General features: G+C 42.7%; 1 protein-coding gene across 8 annotated transcripts in view; it reads right to left on the bottom strand.

The window, feature by feature from the left end:
• The window catches only part of SMOC1 (SPARC related modular calcium binding 1), a 133,093-nt gene that overhangs the window by 50,320 nt on the left and 66,183 nt on the right, over window positions 1-16,590 (bottom strand). For all 8 annotated transcript variants that reach the window (XM_036238611.1, XM_016131270.2, XM_016131271.2 and 5 more), the window contains exon 4: window positions 502-601. In XM_036238611.1, the coding sequence (XP_036094504.1) occupies window positions 502-601 (100 nt within the window). The remainder of the gene's footprint in view (window positions 1-501; window positions 602-16,590) is intronic.

Here is a 16,590-nt window from a genome sequence, read left to right as displayed (position 1 = left end):
TCATTCCCCAGGCACCACAGATGACAGCCAGATTTGAAGGCCTCTGTTATGAAAGTTTTCCATCACTCTATATTACATTATTCAGGGGTGGAAAATATTTGGCTCATGGGCCTCCTGTACTCATGATAGACATCACTAATTAATCATCACAGCCTTTGGTGTTGAGCTCCCGTGCAGTCTTGAAACCCATCTCAATAAAATGCTCTGAGGGCTACTAGCAACCAGAGCATGCAAGCTAAAAACATATATGCTGCACTCCAGGGATTACAGCTGATACTCTGGAAACCTAAACTTAAAATAATCAATATACACGCATAGGCAGATACTGATCCTATCACCCTGCTGACTATGGAGCAAGTGTGTTTGAGCGGACTCCTCCCTGGCCTGGGGGATAGCTCAGAGCCACCATCAATCTGTCAAAGATTCCCCCACAAGATGCAGAAGACAGCCAAGGGGTCTCTCTCCAACCCTTTTCTTTCTTCCCGCCCCTCCCTACGGTACCTGAACATACAGGAGTTTTATTCTGCACAGAAGAGCCACTGATGGGCTTCCCGTCTGGGGTGACACACCAGCAGTACCCCGTGTAAGTGTGGCACTGCACCTGTACAGGGAAATTGCAAGGGGAAAAGAACCGTAAGTCTCGAGTTGCACTAACAATAGTTACCTCCCATCCCTGTCAAATCATCCCCTGGATGATGGATGAGCTCCTTCCATCTCTCACCCCAGCATCTGTTCCCAAAGCATCTCTTGCAGGTGGGTCCATCAGTCAACAACATTATGTTTTCTGCGTGATTCCTGTGCACACCACAGCAATTTATCCGCTTTCTTTTGATTTCTAATGCTGATTACCTTATATTATCCTTAGATACGTCTACTGTGTTTTTCCTGTGATGGTTTTCACCAATACCTACACATTTTTTCCCCAAACACTGGCATACACTCCTATATAATTGTAAAAAAATTCTGATTGGTGAATTTTGCAAGTACAAGTTGGAATGTCACCACTGTAGGTTGATGTGATCCTTCTTTAACAAGAAGAGATAAGTGGTAAGCTTTTCTTTCTCTGGGTTTTCTCAGCATCTATTCAGACAGTCAGGTTGCTTGTTGACCAGGTGGCTCTCCTGGGACGAGGGCACATGTGATGAGGTTTAGGTAAGAATAAGGTCACTCGTGCCTACAGGTTCTGGTCTAGCTGCCCTGCATGATTGTGAGATCTTACTCAAGCCTCTATGATCACCTTTACTCTGACTGGGAATAATAAAATGAAAATGAGGCTTTTGCTTCATTTGGGGTAATTCTTTCTCTGCCAATGGCTGTCATTCTAGTCATCTCCTCCCACCCTGTCATCCTCTTCCCATCCACCTTCTACACAGAGTTCCTAAACACAAATAAGGGCATTGCTCCCCTGCTTGAAAGCCCTCTGTGGTTTGATTTGCTTTAGGATTCAGGATGGAGATTAAGCTCGAAATCATGGTCCCTAGTGCTTTCTAGTGGGTGCAAATTTGCTTGAGGTCTTCCATGATCCGCCCCTTTGTAGTCCCACAGCCTCATTTTACACCTGTGCCTCCACACACACTGTCCATTCCAGCCACAACAAACCCTGTAAAGCTCACAAGCACATCCTACTTTCTAATGGTTCTAAACGTTGTTTGCTCTAACTATTCAATCTGTCCACAGTACCACTTCCCAACCATCCTAAGCCCACTCTTGATCCTTTTGTATCCCTACCCTCTTCATAGACACCTTCTCAGCAAAGTGGTCCCAGCCTCCCTGTCTCCTCGCCCTCCTTCCTCTGGCCCTCCACACATCCTGTTTCCCAAATTCAGAGCCTTTATCACAACGAGCTACAACTATTGATCCATCTTGTCTATCTTCCTCCGTCCCCAGACTGCAACCTCCCTAAAACAAGGGACTGCACACTGGTTATTTCCATATTCCGACATCTAGAATAAATGCCTGGCATTTATTATAGATGCTTGATGAGCTGAATAAATGCATGAGTTATTATATTTCCTCAGTTCTTGGTCTCCATCAATTCTAAAAATGTAACATCAATTAAAACCGCTGCATCACATTGAATGGAGACTTCATTTACGAGATGTGTGTACAGATAATAAAGTGTGAAAAAGTGTGCCTCTTGGGATCAAGGACATGTTGAAATTGAGGACAGACAGTAATAACATACAAACTGAGTACTAAGGACCCTGAAGGGCACAGAGGTAAAAAAGAAATCTGATGGCCTGGGTGAAATCCAAAAGTCATTGGCCAGTCCGAAAAGCTACAGAAAGGCTTCTGTTTTTGTGTGCTTTTCCCCAGGACCAGCTGTTTCACTGTGGACCTACCCCCAGAAATCAGGACAAGAACAAGATGGAGGGCATCTTGCTGCTCCCAGTATGATGTCTGTATGTAAACGAGACATTTCTCTCTCCCGTCCATGCATGAAAACGATATTCGATGCCTTTACCTCAGTGCCATACTCCATAAGACAGTTTACACCCCATGGCCATGGTTGCTGCCCCAGACACTAACTCAAGATGCACGTCTTGGGTTGTGTCAGTGCTAACTTCTGAGGGGGCGTAATGGTAAAATGGAAAGGAACCCAGACAGACCTGAGTTTGAATCCCGGTCCAGCCAGTTACAAACTAGGCACATTACTTAGCTCTTCGAGCCCTGTCTATAAAATGGGGACAGCAAGGCCAAACCTGGAGGGCTCTGGCCAGGAAAACAGACAGTGTGAGTCCAGGGCCTGGCATGGGTGCCGGCAGGATACAGGGCGGCTGCGGCAATGACTGCTCTCAGCTCTGTCAGAAACACCTGGCAAGCCGGCTTCCTCGTGGGCCGCAGCTCCCCCAGTAACCTCTAGAGGCTTGGGTGGAAGCGTGGCTGGGAACTTGGAGTTTACCCCTTCAGATTCTGTCAGCCCTGCAGGGGATAGTTCCTAGAGACGATTTCTCGCCAGTGACAGCATTTTAATGAGACCTGGCTGGCAGCTTTCTCCTCCTTGGCCAATAATCACCTCAGGGGAAAGCTGTGCCTGGGGCTGTGCCGCCTCGCTGACTTACTCCTGGGCCCCAGGCCCCATGGCCAAGGCTGGCCTCCCTCTCCTTGAGGACCGTACTGCCCAAGTCCAGCACCTGAGGCTGTGCCTCTGGCCCTGTGCTGCCTCCAAGAGCCAGCACTGTGGTCAAGCAGGCCATGGAGAACTGCTGGATGGAAAGCCCCCTCCTCCCAGGCATGCAGAGCCCCAACCAAGCCTAGTGGGGATAGAACTAAATTCATGAGTAAGAGCCTAAGCCCAAAGCTTTGTTTCAGGGGATATAATCTGACCTCTGGCCTCAGCGGGTCCCAAGGACCACATGCTCACTGGGTGCATCCACTGTATACCTGTAGACATGGGACACTGCCTCCCAGCCCCCCAGCCAGGCCCACAGGCCCAAATATAACCACTTTCTCACCAGGGCCCTCGGCATTTTCCTCAGCCAGACTCCAAGGAATAGACTCTAGATTACAAAATCCTCGGGCTGCGCACTGCTTCCAAGTCGCAGAAAACTGGAACCAGAGGAGGAATCACTGCCATGTTCCTCAGAGGCCTGGAGTACAGAGTCACGGGCACGCCTGTCCCAGGCGCACTGCAGGGGAGGGGCAGCGGCGAGCAAAGGCAGACACAGGCGGCAGGAAACCCAGGAGGTGCCCAGCGTGGTCACTACCCTTTGCTGAAAGAGCCCTGAGTGCATTAATCCCTGATTCTCCATCAAAGAGATGTCTGTAAGTCGTCTTCGAGAGTTTTCAAGGTGTCTTCTTGAAGAAGAAGTTACACGGAGACGGACAGCAGTGTAGAGTCTCACTGCTGCCCACCGTCCGTCACTAACCAACCCCACCCACCACTTCACCACTGAGCAGCCTCGGAAAGGTTCTGGGTCAAACCAAGCCTCGAACTGCCCAAGTCTATTTAAAAAGAGGATATACTAATACCTACCTCACTCTGTTGCTGAGAGGATTAAATTAGATAATGTAAATAAAGCACTTAGTTCACATGTAAGTGCCCAGTTAAGCTATGCTATTTATTGTCGTTGTGTTATTTTTCAGCAAACTAGCTATACACTCGAAATGGGCACAGCCAGATTTTCTGATGGGAACCAAAGAACATCTTATTCTGACCAGCTGCCATGGAAGGGGCAGTCTGAAATCAGCAAAAAGTTTGAAAAAGTTTGAATGAAAGAAAAGGAAGTTTGCTTTCATATAGCAATAGTTCTACTACAGCCAGAAAAGTAAGGCTTCTTGCAGAAAAGCGACCAGGATGTAAATTCTATAGAATTGATGGTTCATATATGCATCAAGATGTAAGTTCTACCTAGTTTAGTTTATATTCTTTCCTTGCAACCTTATTTGTTCTTTTGAATTAATAAGTAATCTCCTTTGGATGAGATAAATATTCGAATTCCCCACACCCAGCCTCAAATTAATCAACTCTCAGACTTAATCTATGAAAAAAGCAGGGCTTCTATCTCACTGTGCAGCGCTCAAAACTCGGGGTTGTTCTGGTCCCAAAAGTACAAATACGAACCATGGAATTTGCTCCTACCTCACTCTAGAGTATCCCAGGAAGGCTGAAATGTAAACTGACGGGCCTTCATAAGAGACAAAAAGTGTTTGTATGGGGAAGGTAGACAAGGGTAAAAGGGATCAAATATATGGCGATGGAAGGAAATTTAACTTCAGGTGGTAAACGCACAATGCAATATACAGATGACGTACTGTTGAATTGTATACTCGAAACCTATGCTTCTATTAACCAATGTTGTCCAAATAAATTTAATTAAATATAAAAATATAACCAGGAAAAAAGAAAAAGAAAAGTGTTTGTACGTCAACCTGAGTGAGGTTACCCTGCTTAGCCATCCTATTGAATGTAACTGGTATTCCCAAAGGTACTTTAAAACAGTATATTCTTAGGTAGGTGAAGTTCATCACTGACTCATATACTTAAAGGTTTTTGACTTGTAGTCCTTTGTGTTAACAGCCCAGTGGTATATTTCAGGTCAACCTCTGTCCAAATTAAGACAAAGTTAACATTATTTTAAGCCTGTTAATCTTCAACCTTAGCCCAACTCCTGGAAACCCGGCAGAATGTGGGAGGCTAGCGCTCCCCGCAAATGCAGCTGAGTGAGCAATGAGTAGAGGAGAGCAGAGCAAATACCAGCTCCCGGGGCGGAGCAGACTGGGGACTGCGTGGAGGAAAGCCCTGAGGGAAACAAAGGAGACACACGGACTATGCACACAGACAGCGGGCACCCACAGGGGCCGCGCCACAGATGGAGAACGCCACCTTCTACTTTTACAGCAGCTGTTCAGTCACCACCAACGAGCTATGCACTTTCTCATGTGGGCCTCAGAGTCGCCCTGTGTGCCCGTCTCTTACAGGAGAGGCACAGGGAGCAGAGATTACTGGTTCAAATGTCGCAGCTAGTTCATAACAGCACAGGAACTCGAATCCCAATCTCCGAGCTCTTGTAAACTTTTGGAACAGAGAGAGCTGGAGAAAACCGTAGCGAAAACCACTCTAACCCAAACATTTTACAAATGAGGAAACCAAGGGCCAGAGACTGAGAGGAAGCCTGATGGCCAGCACCTAGCTGTGACACGTGGCAGTCCCCCAGGCCTGGAAGGGAGACTGAGAAAGGCCTTGTTCCTAGTGCTGGTGTCTGAGGGCACTGATTGCATCTCCGTGCCTGTAATTCTCCAGCAAATGGAACTCTTTTGGGGGGGTGGAATTTGGGGGAGGGGGAGTAGCATGAGATAGGTATTCGAATCAAGGAGGCAGCGTCGGCATGAGGGCCTCTGCCACATCCCCTGGCCAGCTTGCTCTCCTTTGGCTGCTCTTGGAGGTGGGAAGATGAGTCTCTAACAGGGGTCGGACCTCACATCCCAAAGTTGCTTCTTTGTTGTTAGACTCTTGATCTCCCTCCTACCAAGGGCTCCCTGCTTCCCTAGGAGACCAGTCCCTCCTGCTCATGCCCACCTCTCTTCTCTCCTGGAACATGAAGCGGCTGTTCCCGATGCCTTTACTTCTCCCACTTTGACATAGTGAAGAGTGCAGTTGGTTTTCCACGAGATTTGACTAAGAATTATTGGGCATGCAGGAGTTCTCTTGCCAAATAACTTTGGAAATATCGGGTTAAAAAATTAAAATTAAAAGATTTCTTGACTGCAGAACATCTCAGAGCCTTAAATCAATTCACGATTTACCTCTAAGAGGAAGAGATCATTTTAGCATTCCTAAGCTTATTTAACTATGGGACCCTCCCTTAATTTTGTGTGGGGAGCATTTCATGGTTCACAGTGTTCTCCGAAATGTACTTTAAAAAAGGGGGGGGGGGCAGTAAAATAAAGCACAGGGACTTGCTGTATTTCTTTGCTTTTCTCAGCCCTACTTTCTTACAGTCCAAGTTTCAGACTCTCATTTTGTTCCCTATTCTTGAAATAATTTCCCTCTGGCAGACCCCCACCCCCACCCCCTTTTCATAACACATTCTCAAGCTCTATATCTATTGAGAAAACCATCTTGAACTGCCTCAGGCTTCACTGACAACTGGGATCCCCTCCAAGGCACAGCACCTTCTCACCCTGTGGCTTCATTCCCACCTCCCTCTGTTTCTTTGTGCTTCCTTTGTAAAACAGAAAATGTGAACCATATGCAAAGAGACAGGTCTGATTCAGCATCCTTTGTAGCAACTACCAAACTTGTAATGAAATGACTATTATGATGTACTTGAACATTTCCTAGTGGGAAAAAGCTAAACTGAAAGCAGAAGGCCTGTGGATATTTGTCTCTTTTGGCTGTGGCAGTATAAGACTGTCTTCTTATTTTTAATCTGCCAGTTGCTCCAAATCAGTTAGCAGGTTCTTTGGATTAAGCAAATGCATAGTGAAAGTTAAGTATCTTACTGTTGGTTCAATTGATAAATTTGATTCGGGGCAATTCCATTTTCCTTTCGTCTGATTCCCTGAAACCTCTGAGAAATTGTGTTTTGCATGGGTGCCATGGGCCCTGGCTGGCAGACTGTGTCTCCAGGCCACCTGAGGTTGACACTTGTAATGCCAGAACATCTCTCTCCATCAGAAGCTGCAGGAGAACATTTTTTATTGGGTGTACATTAAATTTACTTGGAGAGCTTATAAAAACACATGGCTGGGCCCCACCCACAGAGTTTCTGGATTCATTAGGTCTGGGTTCAGCCAGAGAATCTGCATTTCTAACAACTTCCCAGGTGATGTTGTTGCTGCTAGTCCAGGGACGGCACTTCAAGAACCACTGTTTTAAAGGAAACTTCTTACTCCACCCTTTCTGACATTTACCATGAAATACTCAAGAAACAGGTACTTTTCTAGGTGGAAATTTGGGAACGAGGGACTTTGCGACCATACTTCTTTCAAAAGTTTTTATATTCCAGGTGTTTTGATGACATGTGGTCTCTTAATTCATGGGTCTAGTGATTGCACGTTAAACCTACTGGGTGATTTCACACATGGAAGAGAGTCTGAACGCAGTGGGGGAGGGGGAGGAAGGGCTAGTGTGACCCTCTGGGCCACTGAGCCTGAGCATGTTTTTTTCTGCAATTTGGAAAAGGTTATCCTACAAATATCCTCCTCATCTTCAGTCAGGTTTGGGTCAGAAGCAATGAGATGCAGAAGGAATAACAGCTTCGGCGTCAAAATAATCTGAGTTTAAAATATCTCACCCACAAGCTGTGTGACTTTGGCAAAGTCACTTAACCTCTCTGAGAATATCTACAAAATAAGGCTAATGGTGTCCCTTGAAGGTTACTGAGAAGACAAAACAAGATATAGAGCATCTAAAATAGTGTCGGGTATGGAGTATGTATTCAGTATAAGCTGATTTCATCCTTTCTCCCTCTCCTTGTGCAGGGAGGTTGGAGGCCAAAGCTTCAAAGCACAGCTCTTCTTGTTGGCTGTAGACACTGTCTCCTGCTTTATGCCAGGTCTAGGGAGGACTGTCTGCTAAGGAATAAGAGATTTTCCTTTTATAGTATTTATCTCATCCTCCAGAATTTAATAGAGGAGATGCAGGGAAGGAAGATAACCCTTCAATTTCAAATCCTCCTACATATGGGACTTTGTTGATTATGTTTTTTATGAGTTGATGGTGTAATGTGGCTGCCAACATGATATTAGTTAGAAGTGGTGTGCTTAGAACAAGAGACAGTTGCCTTCTTCCCCAGGCTGTTTATGACCACATTTGAAATATCGTGTACAATTTGGGAAAGGACACTCTATAAGAAGGACCTTGGCAAACTGAGTTCAGAAGAAAGAGGCCAGGAAAAAAAAGAGACATAAATTTCTGTGATATGAGAATGAGTTGATAGAACTAAGGATTTTTGCCAGAGCAAAAAGAAATATTTGTTGGCTAAAAGATAAGATTTCACAAGGACATAATGGTGTCTGTTTTCAAATCTTTCTGTGGAAAGTGGGGTTTCTGTGGATTCTGTAAGTCTCACGGCTAAGAACTGGGGTCATCTGTTGAAAATTACAGGAAGACAGCTCTCAAATTATTGTAAAGAAGGACTTTCCTTACTAAATTGTCCCAAAATGCATTATGTACGTTGTAATTGACAGTAATAAGCTTCCTGTCTCTAGTGGCAATCAAGCAAAAGGTAGATGACTGCTTGGTGAGAACTTGTAGGTGGAATGTGAGCCTCGGATTAGGGCAGGGCAGGGAGAGTACGGAGAAGAGAACTTAGATACCGCTGAGGTCCCCTTTGACACAAAAGTTCTAAATTGAACTTTTGCTATTTAGTAGTAAGGTGGAAATTTATAAACTAATTCCTAAATGTTAATGTTAACATCACTCCTCCAAGTACATGATGAATAGCATTTTTCTGGTATTTTTCAAAAAATATGAACACCATCCCCTCGACACACATTGATATTTTTAAAACCTGGGTGTTACACCTAAGGGGCTCAAACAGTTTAATTTTCTTTGCTCCTGCCCCTCTGTTTTGTGCTTAAAATGACCCAGGTTTTGTAAACAGCAAATATGATACCTGTTGTTTATTCACTTTCATTTCCATTTGGGTGGAAAAATTAAATATGTTTTTATGCTTTATAGAATACCCAATAAGAGTCGCTCTTGTATAGGAGCTTTGTTTAAAGTAGAACTGTGAAAATCTAGCCAGTACTGGGACAAAGGTGGCCTGTAAGAGTGGAAGCTCTTTCTGGCTTCCCATATCTGACTCTGCTTTTAATTAAACTTTTCTGCCTTCATACCTCCCTCCTGTGTTCCTATTACCTCTCTCTACTTTGAGATTGGAGGAGGCGCAGAATCTGATCTCTTTAACTTTGCAGAAGAGTTTACTTGACTGACCTGCCTGGCATGTTATGCGTACACACGGTGGAATGGCAATAGCTTGAAGTATGGATATTAATGACTCTCTGCCTGGAAGGTTCCTCAATAAGTATTTCCTGTGGGCCTACTGTGGGCCTACCCATCCGGCTGACCATTAGCTACTGTCTCATAAAGTCCTAAAAAGTGTGAGGGTTACCTCCCAGGCGTCTGCACTTTAACCTCCTTCCCAGTCCAGTGGTGCTCTCTCCCCGACCCCCAGCACCCCTGCTCCGTGCCCATCCAGTCCCCACTTGACCATTTCCTGGAATGGGAAGTTAAGTTCTCTTTGAGTCAGACATTCCATCTACGGATTGTTCTACTTGCAAAAAAGTTCTTTCCGATTTTGAGTCAGAATCTGAGTCATTGTATATACTTCACTCGGGGATCCTGGGTCAGCTTTGTGAGATTATTCAGTAAAAAGCTATTGTCATCCAAAGTTTGAAGATGGCTCTCATGTATCCCTTTGGTCATCTCCTTCCCCTATCCTTTGGTTCTTAACTTCTCTAAACCAAACATTTCTGGCTCCCTTGAATATTTCTCATGTGACATAACTTCCTGACCTTACTCACCAGGGTCCCCCTCCTAGCTATGTTCTAGTTTGGCAACATCACTCTAAAAGATGCAGTGTCCTTTAGAGAGGCTGAGAGTAGTGGTTGGGACCAAGAACTGTGCAGCCAGACGCTTGGGCTTAAATCCTGACTCTACTACTCGTAAGCTGTATGAACCTAGGCAAGCTGGTCAGCTTCTCTGTTGTTCCATTTCCCCATCTATAAAATGGAAGTATAATAGTGTCATAGGTCATAGTGAGAATTGAATGAGTTATTGTGTCAGCCACATAAAACAGGCTGGCACAGAGTGCTGTATAAGTAAGTGTTGTTATCTAAAAAAGAAATAAACAGCAGAGAGGGTGATCGAAGCACCCCATCATGGAGCCTCCCCTTTCCCACAGGCATCGGGAAGGCCAGAGAAGCAGGCTTTCATCTTTTTCTCCCTCCCAAGTATATTCCCTTGCAGACGAGCAGCTGCAGATACTGCCCAGTTACACAATAGACAAACTGTAGGGACAGACTCAGCCAGGGCTCTGGAGAGCTCAGATGCCCAGCTGGGAGCACCCAGATTTTGCATGCTTGCTCCAGAGCAAATGAGGTCAACCAGTCTGGGAGAGGATGCTCAGTGGCCATTTGACTGGAGAAAAGCCATTGCAGAGTAGGACCAAGCAGTAGGTTGGGGTAGGCATGTCCCGACAAAACACAGCGGATACAATGTCCTGAGCACAAAGCATGCTCATCTACCCTCATTTTATTGCACATGTATGCATCTGATGAGTGACCCAGAGGGTGCCAGCACTCTCATTGAAAAGGTAAAAGTAGTGACTCCTGTCACGTGCGGGAGATTATATGAGTCACTTGCTAGACAAATCCTTCCTGCACGTGAATAGATCAGGCCCTGTCCCCACCATCATTTACAAAATTTAAAAATCTCTTTCACAGCTATATCACTGAAAATTACATGCCACCTAGACCACCATAGTAAAGCAGTAGAGCCACAGTAGAGCCCCTGTGGGAAGCTGGCTGCTGGCTGTTGCTCGCCAGGGCTCCAGCTTCTACATCTTTTCAGATCTTGATGGGCTGAGAACCTTAACGACCTTGGAGACTATGTCAGTGTAAGGAGAGGAGTAAGCAGGAGTCCAATGCCTGACTCACGCAGCAGCAACGCACACCCTCTAAGGCATGAAGGCTTGCTGTAACCCACAGCTTCTAATTTGAAAAAGGAATCTCTTCCCTGCTTGTAGATTCAAAGAAGAAATATTAGCTGGCCAAAGACTGAGGGCTCTAGTGATTCTAGAGAGTTTCTCATCCCCTAATTTGTACCTTTCTCTCCCTATCTTTCCCTTCCCTTGAAAATACCAAACTAAGGACAATGATATTAGTCGCAAAATTTAAACTATAGCACAGGCTTCAGGCTCCTGGGCACCCAATCTCCTCTCTCTCCTGGTGATGGCAGCTGGCATTAACTCCACACATGGATGAAGAACAACACTTACCTCACTGTTCATTTTAAAAAGAAAAACAAGATTCAGAACTTACTACAAAGCTATAGTGATAAAGGGAGCGTGGCACTGACATAAGGATAGAATAGGATTGAAAATCCAGAAAGAAACGCTTACACTTATGGTCAACTAATTATCAAGGAGAATGCCAAGAAAATTAAGGGAGGAAAGAATAGTCTTTTCAATAGTGCTGCGATAACTAGATATATACAAAATCTCACACCCATGTACGAAAGTTAACTCAAAGTAGATCATCAACCTAAATGTAAAAGTGAAACCCATACGATTTATGAAAAAACACAGGAGTGAATCTTTGTTGCCTTGGGTTAGGAAATGGTTTCTTAGGTCTGACATCACGATCACAAGCAGTAGTTTTACAAAGTAGATAAATTGGACTTCATTAAAATCAAAACTTGTATGCAATAAAGGACATTATCAAGAAAGTGAAAAAACAACCCATGGTATGGAGGGAAAATATCTGATTTGGGTCTTTTATCTAGAATATAAAGAGGTCTTACAGCTCAATAATAAAAAGACTACTGAATTTAAAAATGGACAAAGGATCTGAAATGACATTTCTCCAAAGAAGATATACGAATGGCCAAAAAGCACTTGAAAAGATGCTCAGTCTCAATAGTCATTAGGGAAATGCAAATTGAAACTGTAAGATACCACTTCACACCCAACGGGATGGCCATAGTAAAAAAAGACAGACAATAACAAGTGTTTACAAAGATGTAAAGAAATTGGAACCCTCATACATTGCTGTTGAGATGTAAAATGCTGCAGCCATCTTGGAAAACAGTCTGTCAGTTCCTCAAAAGCTTAAACAGAGTTCTAAACCCAGCAGTTCTACCCCAAGAGAACTGAAAACATACAACCACACAAAAAATTACACACAAGTTCACAATAGCATTTTTTACAATAGCCAAAAAATGGAAACAATCTATATGTCCATCATCTGATGAATGGATAAACAAAATGGGGTATACCCATGTAGTGGAATATTATTTGACAATGAAAAGGAATGTAGTACCAATTCATGTCATAAACAGGGGAGCACCTTGCAAGCATTATGCTAAGTAAAAGAAGCCAGTCACTAAAGACCACACAGATATTATATAATTCCATTTATATGAAATGTCCAGAATAAGCAAATCCATAGAAATAAAAGTAGATTAGCAGTTGCCAGGGGTTGGGGTGGGGCAGGTAATAGAAAGTGACTGCTAATAGGTACAATATTTCTTCTTGGGTGATGACAATATTTTGGCATTAGATGGTGGTGATGAGGGCACAACTCTATAAATATGCTAGAAGCCACTGAATTGTATGGTTAAAATTTATGGTATGTGAATTATGTCTCAACGAAGCCATTATGTTAAAGAACAAAATCAGGTGGCCCGCCCACAGGCCACAGTTTGCTGACATCTGGAATAATTGCATACACTCTCCTATTTTACAGTTGAGCAAACTGACACCCGAAGAGGAAGAAAACCAACATTTGCCAAAGTGTAATTACGTGCTAAATAGTGGGTGTTTTTGGTATGAATTAATACACGTAATATCCGGTTATTTGAAACAAAAGCAATTCAATGAAAAATACATATAAAGCAAGTAGTAAAATGCCCTAGGCACAGTCAATATTCAAACTGTAACAATAATAATACGTTTATTGAGCACTTAACAAAAAAAGAAAAAGAAAGCAACCACTTGCCCAACAGCGGGTCTATTGACCATTATGCCATCTATTCATAAAGGGTAGGCTTGGATTTTTCACAGTGTGACTGCATTAAAAAAAGTTGGCCTTGTACATGCCACAGAAGGCTGAGAGAGCCTAAAGCAGGTTACCACCCACTAAAACATACAGAACTGGCTTTGTTTGGGGGCATCCAATGGAGCTGTTGATGGTCAGAGAAGCTCAGAACACTCTACCTTGTGAATGCAGCCATGATCTTAGTACTGGAGTATTCTGAGCCTCTGGACTCTTTTTAGACCTCTAGGCTCATCAAAGATAAGACAAATCTTTTCCACCCTATGAAGATGCTCAGCACTCCAGCCTGCCTATGTTTAATCAGCCAAGGCCAAAGAAAGTTCACACTCCACACAAAGGATCGATACTTTTCATATTTGCTGGGGATCTGGAAGAGGGAGGCCCAGATGGTAAACCCAGGTGCTTCCAGGGCAAGCTAGTCACACCACTCAAGCCTGCGGGGGTGACTTGAGGAAGTGCAGTCCTGTACTGTGGGGGTGGGGAGGAGCAGGAGCTAAAAAGGAATATTATGACCTGCTCTATAGCTCCAGCCCAGGCACTTAGCTGTAGTTCTTATGTTTTGGCAAATGCAATAGTAAGAACTATAGAAATGCTGACAAGGGGAGTTCACTGTCTTTGCCAAAAAATCACAGCACTTTTTCTTCGTGCTTCCAGTTTCAGAGTAAAGCATCATGAAGAAGAAAGCACGGCTCCCCCAGGCTCCTATATGTTATATATATTAAAAAAAAAAAAAAAACTCAGAGAATAGAAGAGTATGCATATATATGCATTGGTGGGGGAACAGTAATTAGTGAAAATGGGGAAAGTGATAGTGCCAGACAAAGCTAGATCAAGAAAGACTGTTCCTGGAACATGGAGCTCAAAGACGAGAAATAAAATTTTCTCACACAGAAGTAACATTACGAATGGTGTTTCATATTCTATAGTACTATCAGAGCTCTACCCCATCTACACAAAAAAATTAAAATGGCTTGGGAACGTATTTGACAACAACCACTGATCAACCACACTGCAGCTCCACACCACGGAAGGCGATTCAGTGGTATGCATCAAATGCTTGAAAAAGTGCATGTCCTTTTGACTCGATACCCACATCGGGAAATTAAATTCCTGAAATTCCAGGATTCATGATATTTATACAATGAAGTATAATGCAGCCATTTAAAAACTGAGGTAGAGTTATATGTAATTAGCCTGGTAATAAGCCCACAATAAGTTAAGAAAATGTTATACAGTGATATATGGTATTATACCATTTCTTTCCTAAATAAGTACACAGAGAAAATAAATCTAGAAGACTACAGACTTAAATTGCTCCAGTTTCAAGAAGATGAAGTCACTGGCTTTGCCTTCCTTCCCCATGTATTTCTGTATTGTTAGAATATTGTTTTTTACAAAGTATAACTTTTCTTTTTAGAAAAAGAATGAAAATAGTTCTCTTTAATTATTTGATTAATTAAATTAAGTCCCTAACATACACACAGACACATATATGTAAAATAAGCCTCTACAATGCAATATATCATCTTACTTAGCTGCATAGTGTGGCTATGTTGTAATTTGTTTAAGCAATCCTTTATTATTGGATATTTAGGTAGTTTCTAAATTTTTGCTACTATAAAACCCTTGTGGCTAAATATTTGCACATATTTTTAGTTATGTCCTTAGACAAAATTCCTAGAAGTGGAATTTCAGGCTCAAAATGTGGCACAATTAAAAACTTGAACAACATTGCAAAATTATCCCATAAATATCAATGCCAATTTACTTCCCCAGCAGCAATGTGGGGGTAGACTTTTCTGTTCACTCAGGCATGAGTATTATTATCATTTTCCCAATTTTTACCAATTTGGTAAGCAAAATGACAAATTATTTTTATTTGACTTTTCTAATGACTAAGGGAAAACATCATTCATATTCACTTACTGGCTATTTCTTATTGTTGTGTGACCTGCTTATTGATATTTCTTGCCCACTTTTCTACTGCAATCTTTTTTTCCTGGTTTGTAAGAGTTCTTTATATAACAGCCCTTTGTCATTAAAGTTAATATATATCATTTGCCTTATAGTTTTGTTTAAGGTGATCTTTTATGTTCAAATTTTCTTTAATTTGTATATATTTGCTCAAAAACAAAATGCACTAGGGATTCCAAATTACTGAAATGTAACCAGTTATATATGTATGATCTTCAGTACTGGCTACTTTATCATATGTTTTCATATCTTCTCTGAACATGAGCTCCTTGAAGGCACAGGTCATGACATTTTTCAATTCCCCCACACCAACTAGCGCACAGCCTAGAAGATAGCGGAGCTCCAGAATGTCTGAGAGGAGAAAATATTATGTCTGAGATTTGCTTTGAAGCAATCCGGTTTGAGGTAGGAGATGAAAATGGAATAAAGAGGAAATGGAATCAGCCACATTACAGTCATTGTTGAATCTGGGTGATGGGTACATGGAATTCATTATACTATTATTTCTAATTTTCTGTATATTTGAAAATTCCCATAATCAAAGGATTTATTAAAAAATCTGGTTGATTGGTCAACAGCATCAGAGAGAGGACTTCTAAAATAACAATGATGATAAAAATGAATTACATTTACGTCAAGGACCCTTCCTTCTGTAGCATGAAAGAAGTTAAAAGCATGGGCCTTGAAATTAGACAAGGTTGGGTACAAATTCTTTCTAGCTTAGTGACCTTGAACCAGTTTTTCAACTCCTTTGAAAAATCAAATTTCCATTATAAATGAAGGTATTAATAACTACTTCAAAAGGTCCTAGTGAAGATTAACAGGTATAAAACTCCATGCCTAGCACCAAGTAGCAGTCAACAAAGAGTTGCCACGATTATCATTTGGTGATGCACAAGCTTGACAAGCTCCAGCCAACATTTCCTGGCGGTGGTAATCCAATCCCTTTCTACTACGGCTGTGGTATAGGACAACTGCTTGGCAGAGGACATGGTAGAACAGATGTCAGGAGTCACGTTCCTGATACTCAGAAGAGAAAACAGATAAGGCCACAGCAGCAGACAAAGCCTGTAGCCCCTGACCTTACTCAACAAGTCACCAAAGAGCATTAACTCCACATTTCAACAACACAACCAAGAACAAGCGTGATGAAGCCCTAACAACAAGGACCTATTCACAACTTTGACCAAAAATTGGTATCACCTGGGGAGCTCGAAATATCACAAGGTCTGGGTCCCACTCCCAGAATTTGATTTAATGGTCTGGGACATGGACTAGATATTGAGGTTTTTAAAAATCAAATGTGATCTAATATTCACCAACCACTCTGCTGTGTGAGTTGGAGTGGGAAGTACGGAGGGAAGAGAACAAGGGAAAACAAAAAAGAAAACA

This window comes from Rousettus aegyptiacus, unplaced genomic scaffold, assembly GCF_014176215.1.
Source record: "Rousettus aegyptiacus isolate mRouAeg1 unplaced genomic scaffold, mRouAeg1.p scaffold_m13_p_3, whole genome shotgun sequence".
In the NCBI taxonomy this organism is placed as follows: domain Eukaryota; kingdom Metazoa; phylum Chordata; class Mammalia; order Chiroptera; family Pteropodidae; genus Rousettus; species Rousettus aegyptiacus.
Note: the sequence above shows the minus strand (reverse complement) of the source record. Positions and strands in the feature narration are given on the sequence as shown.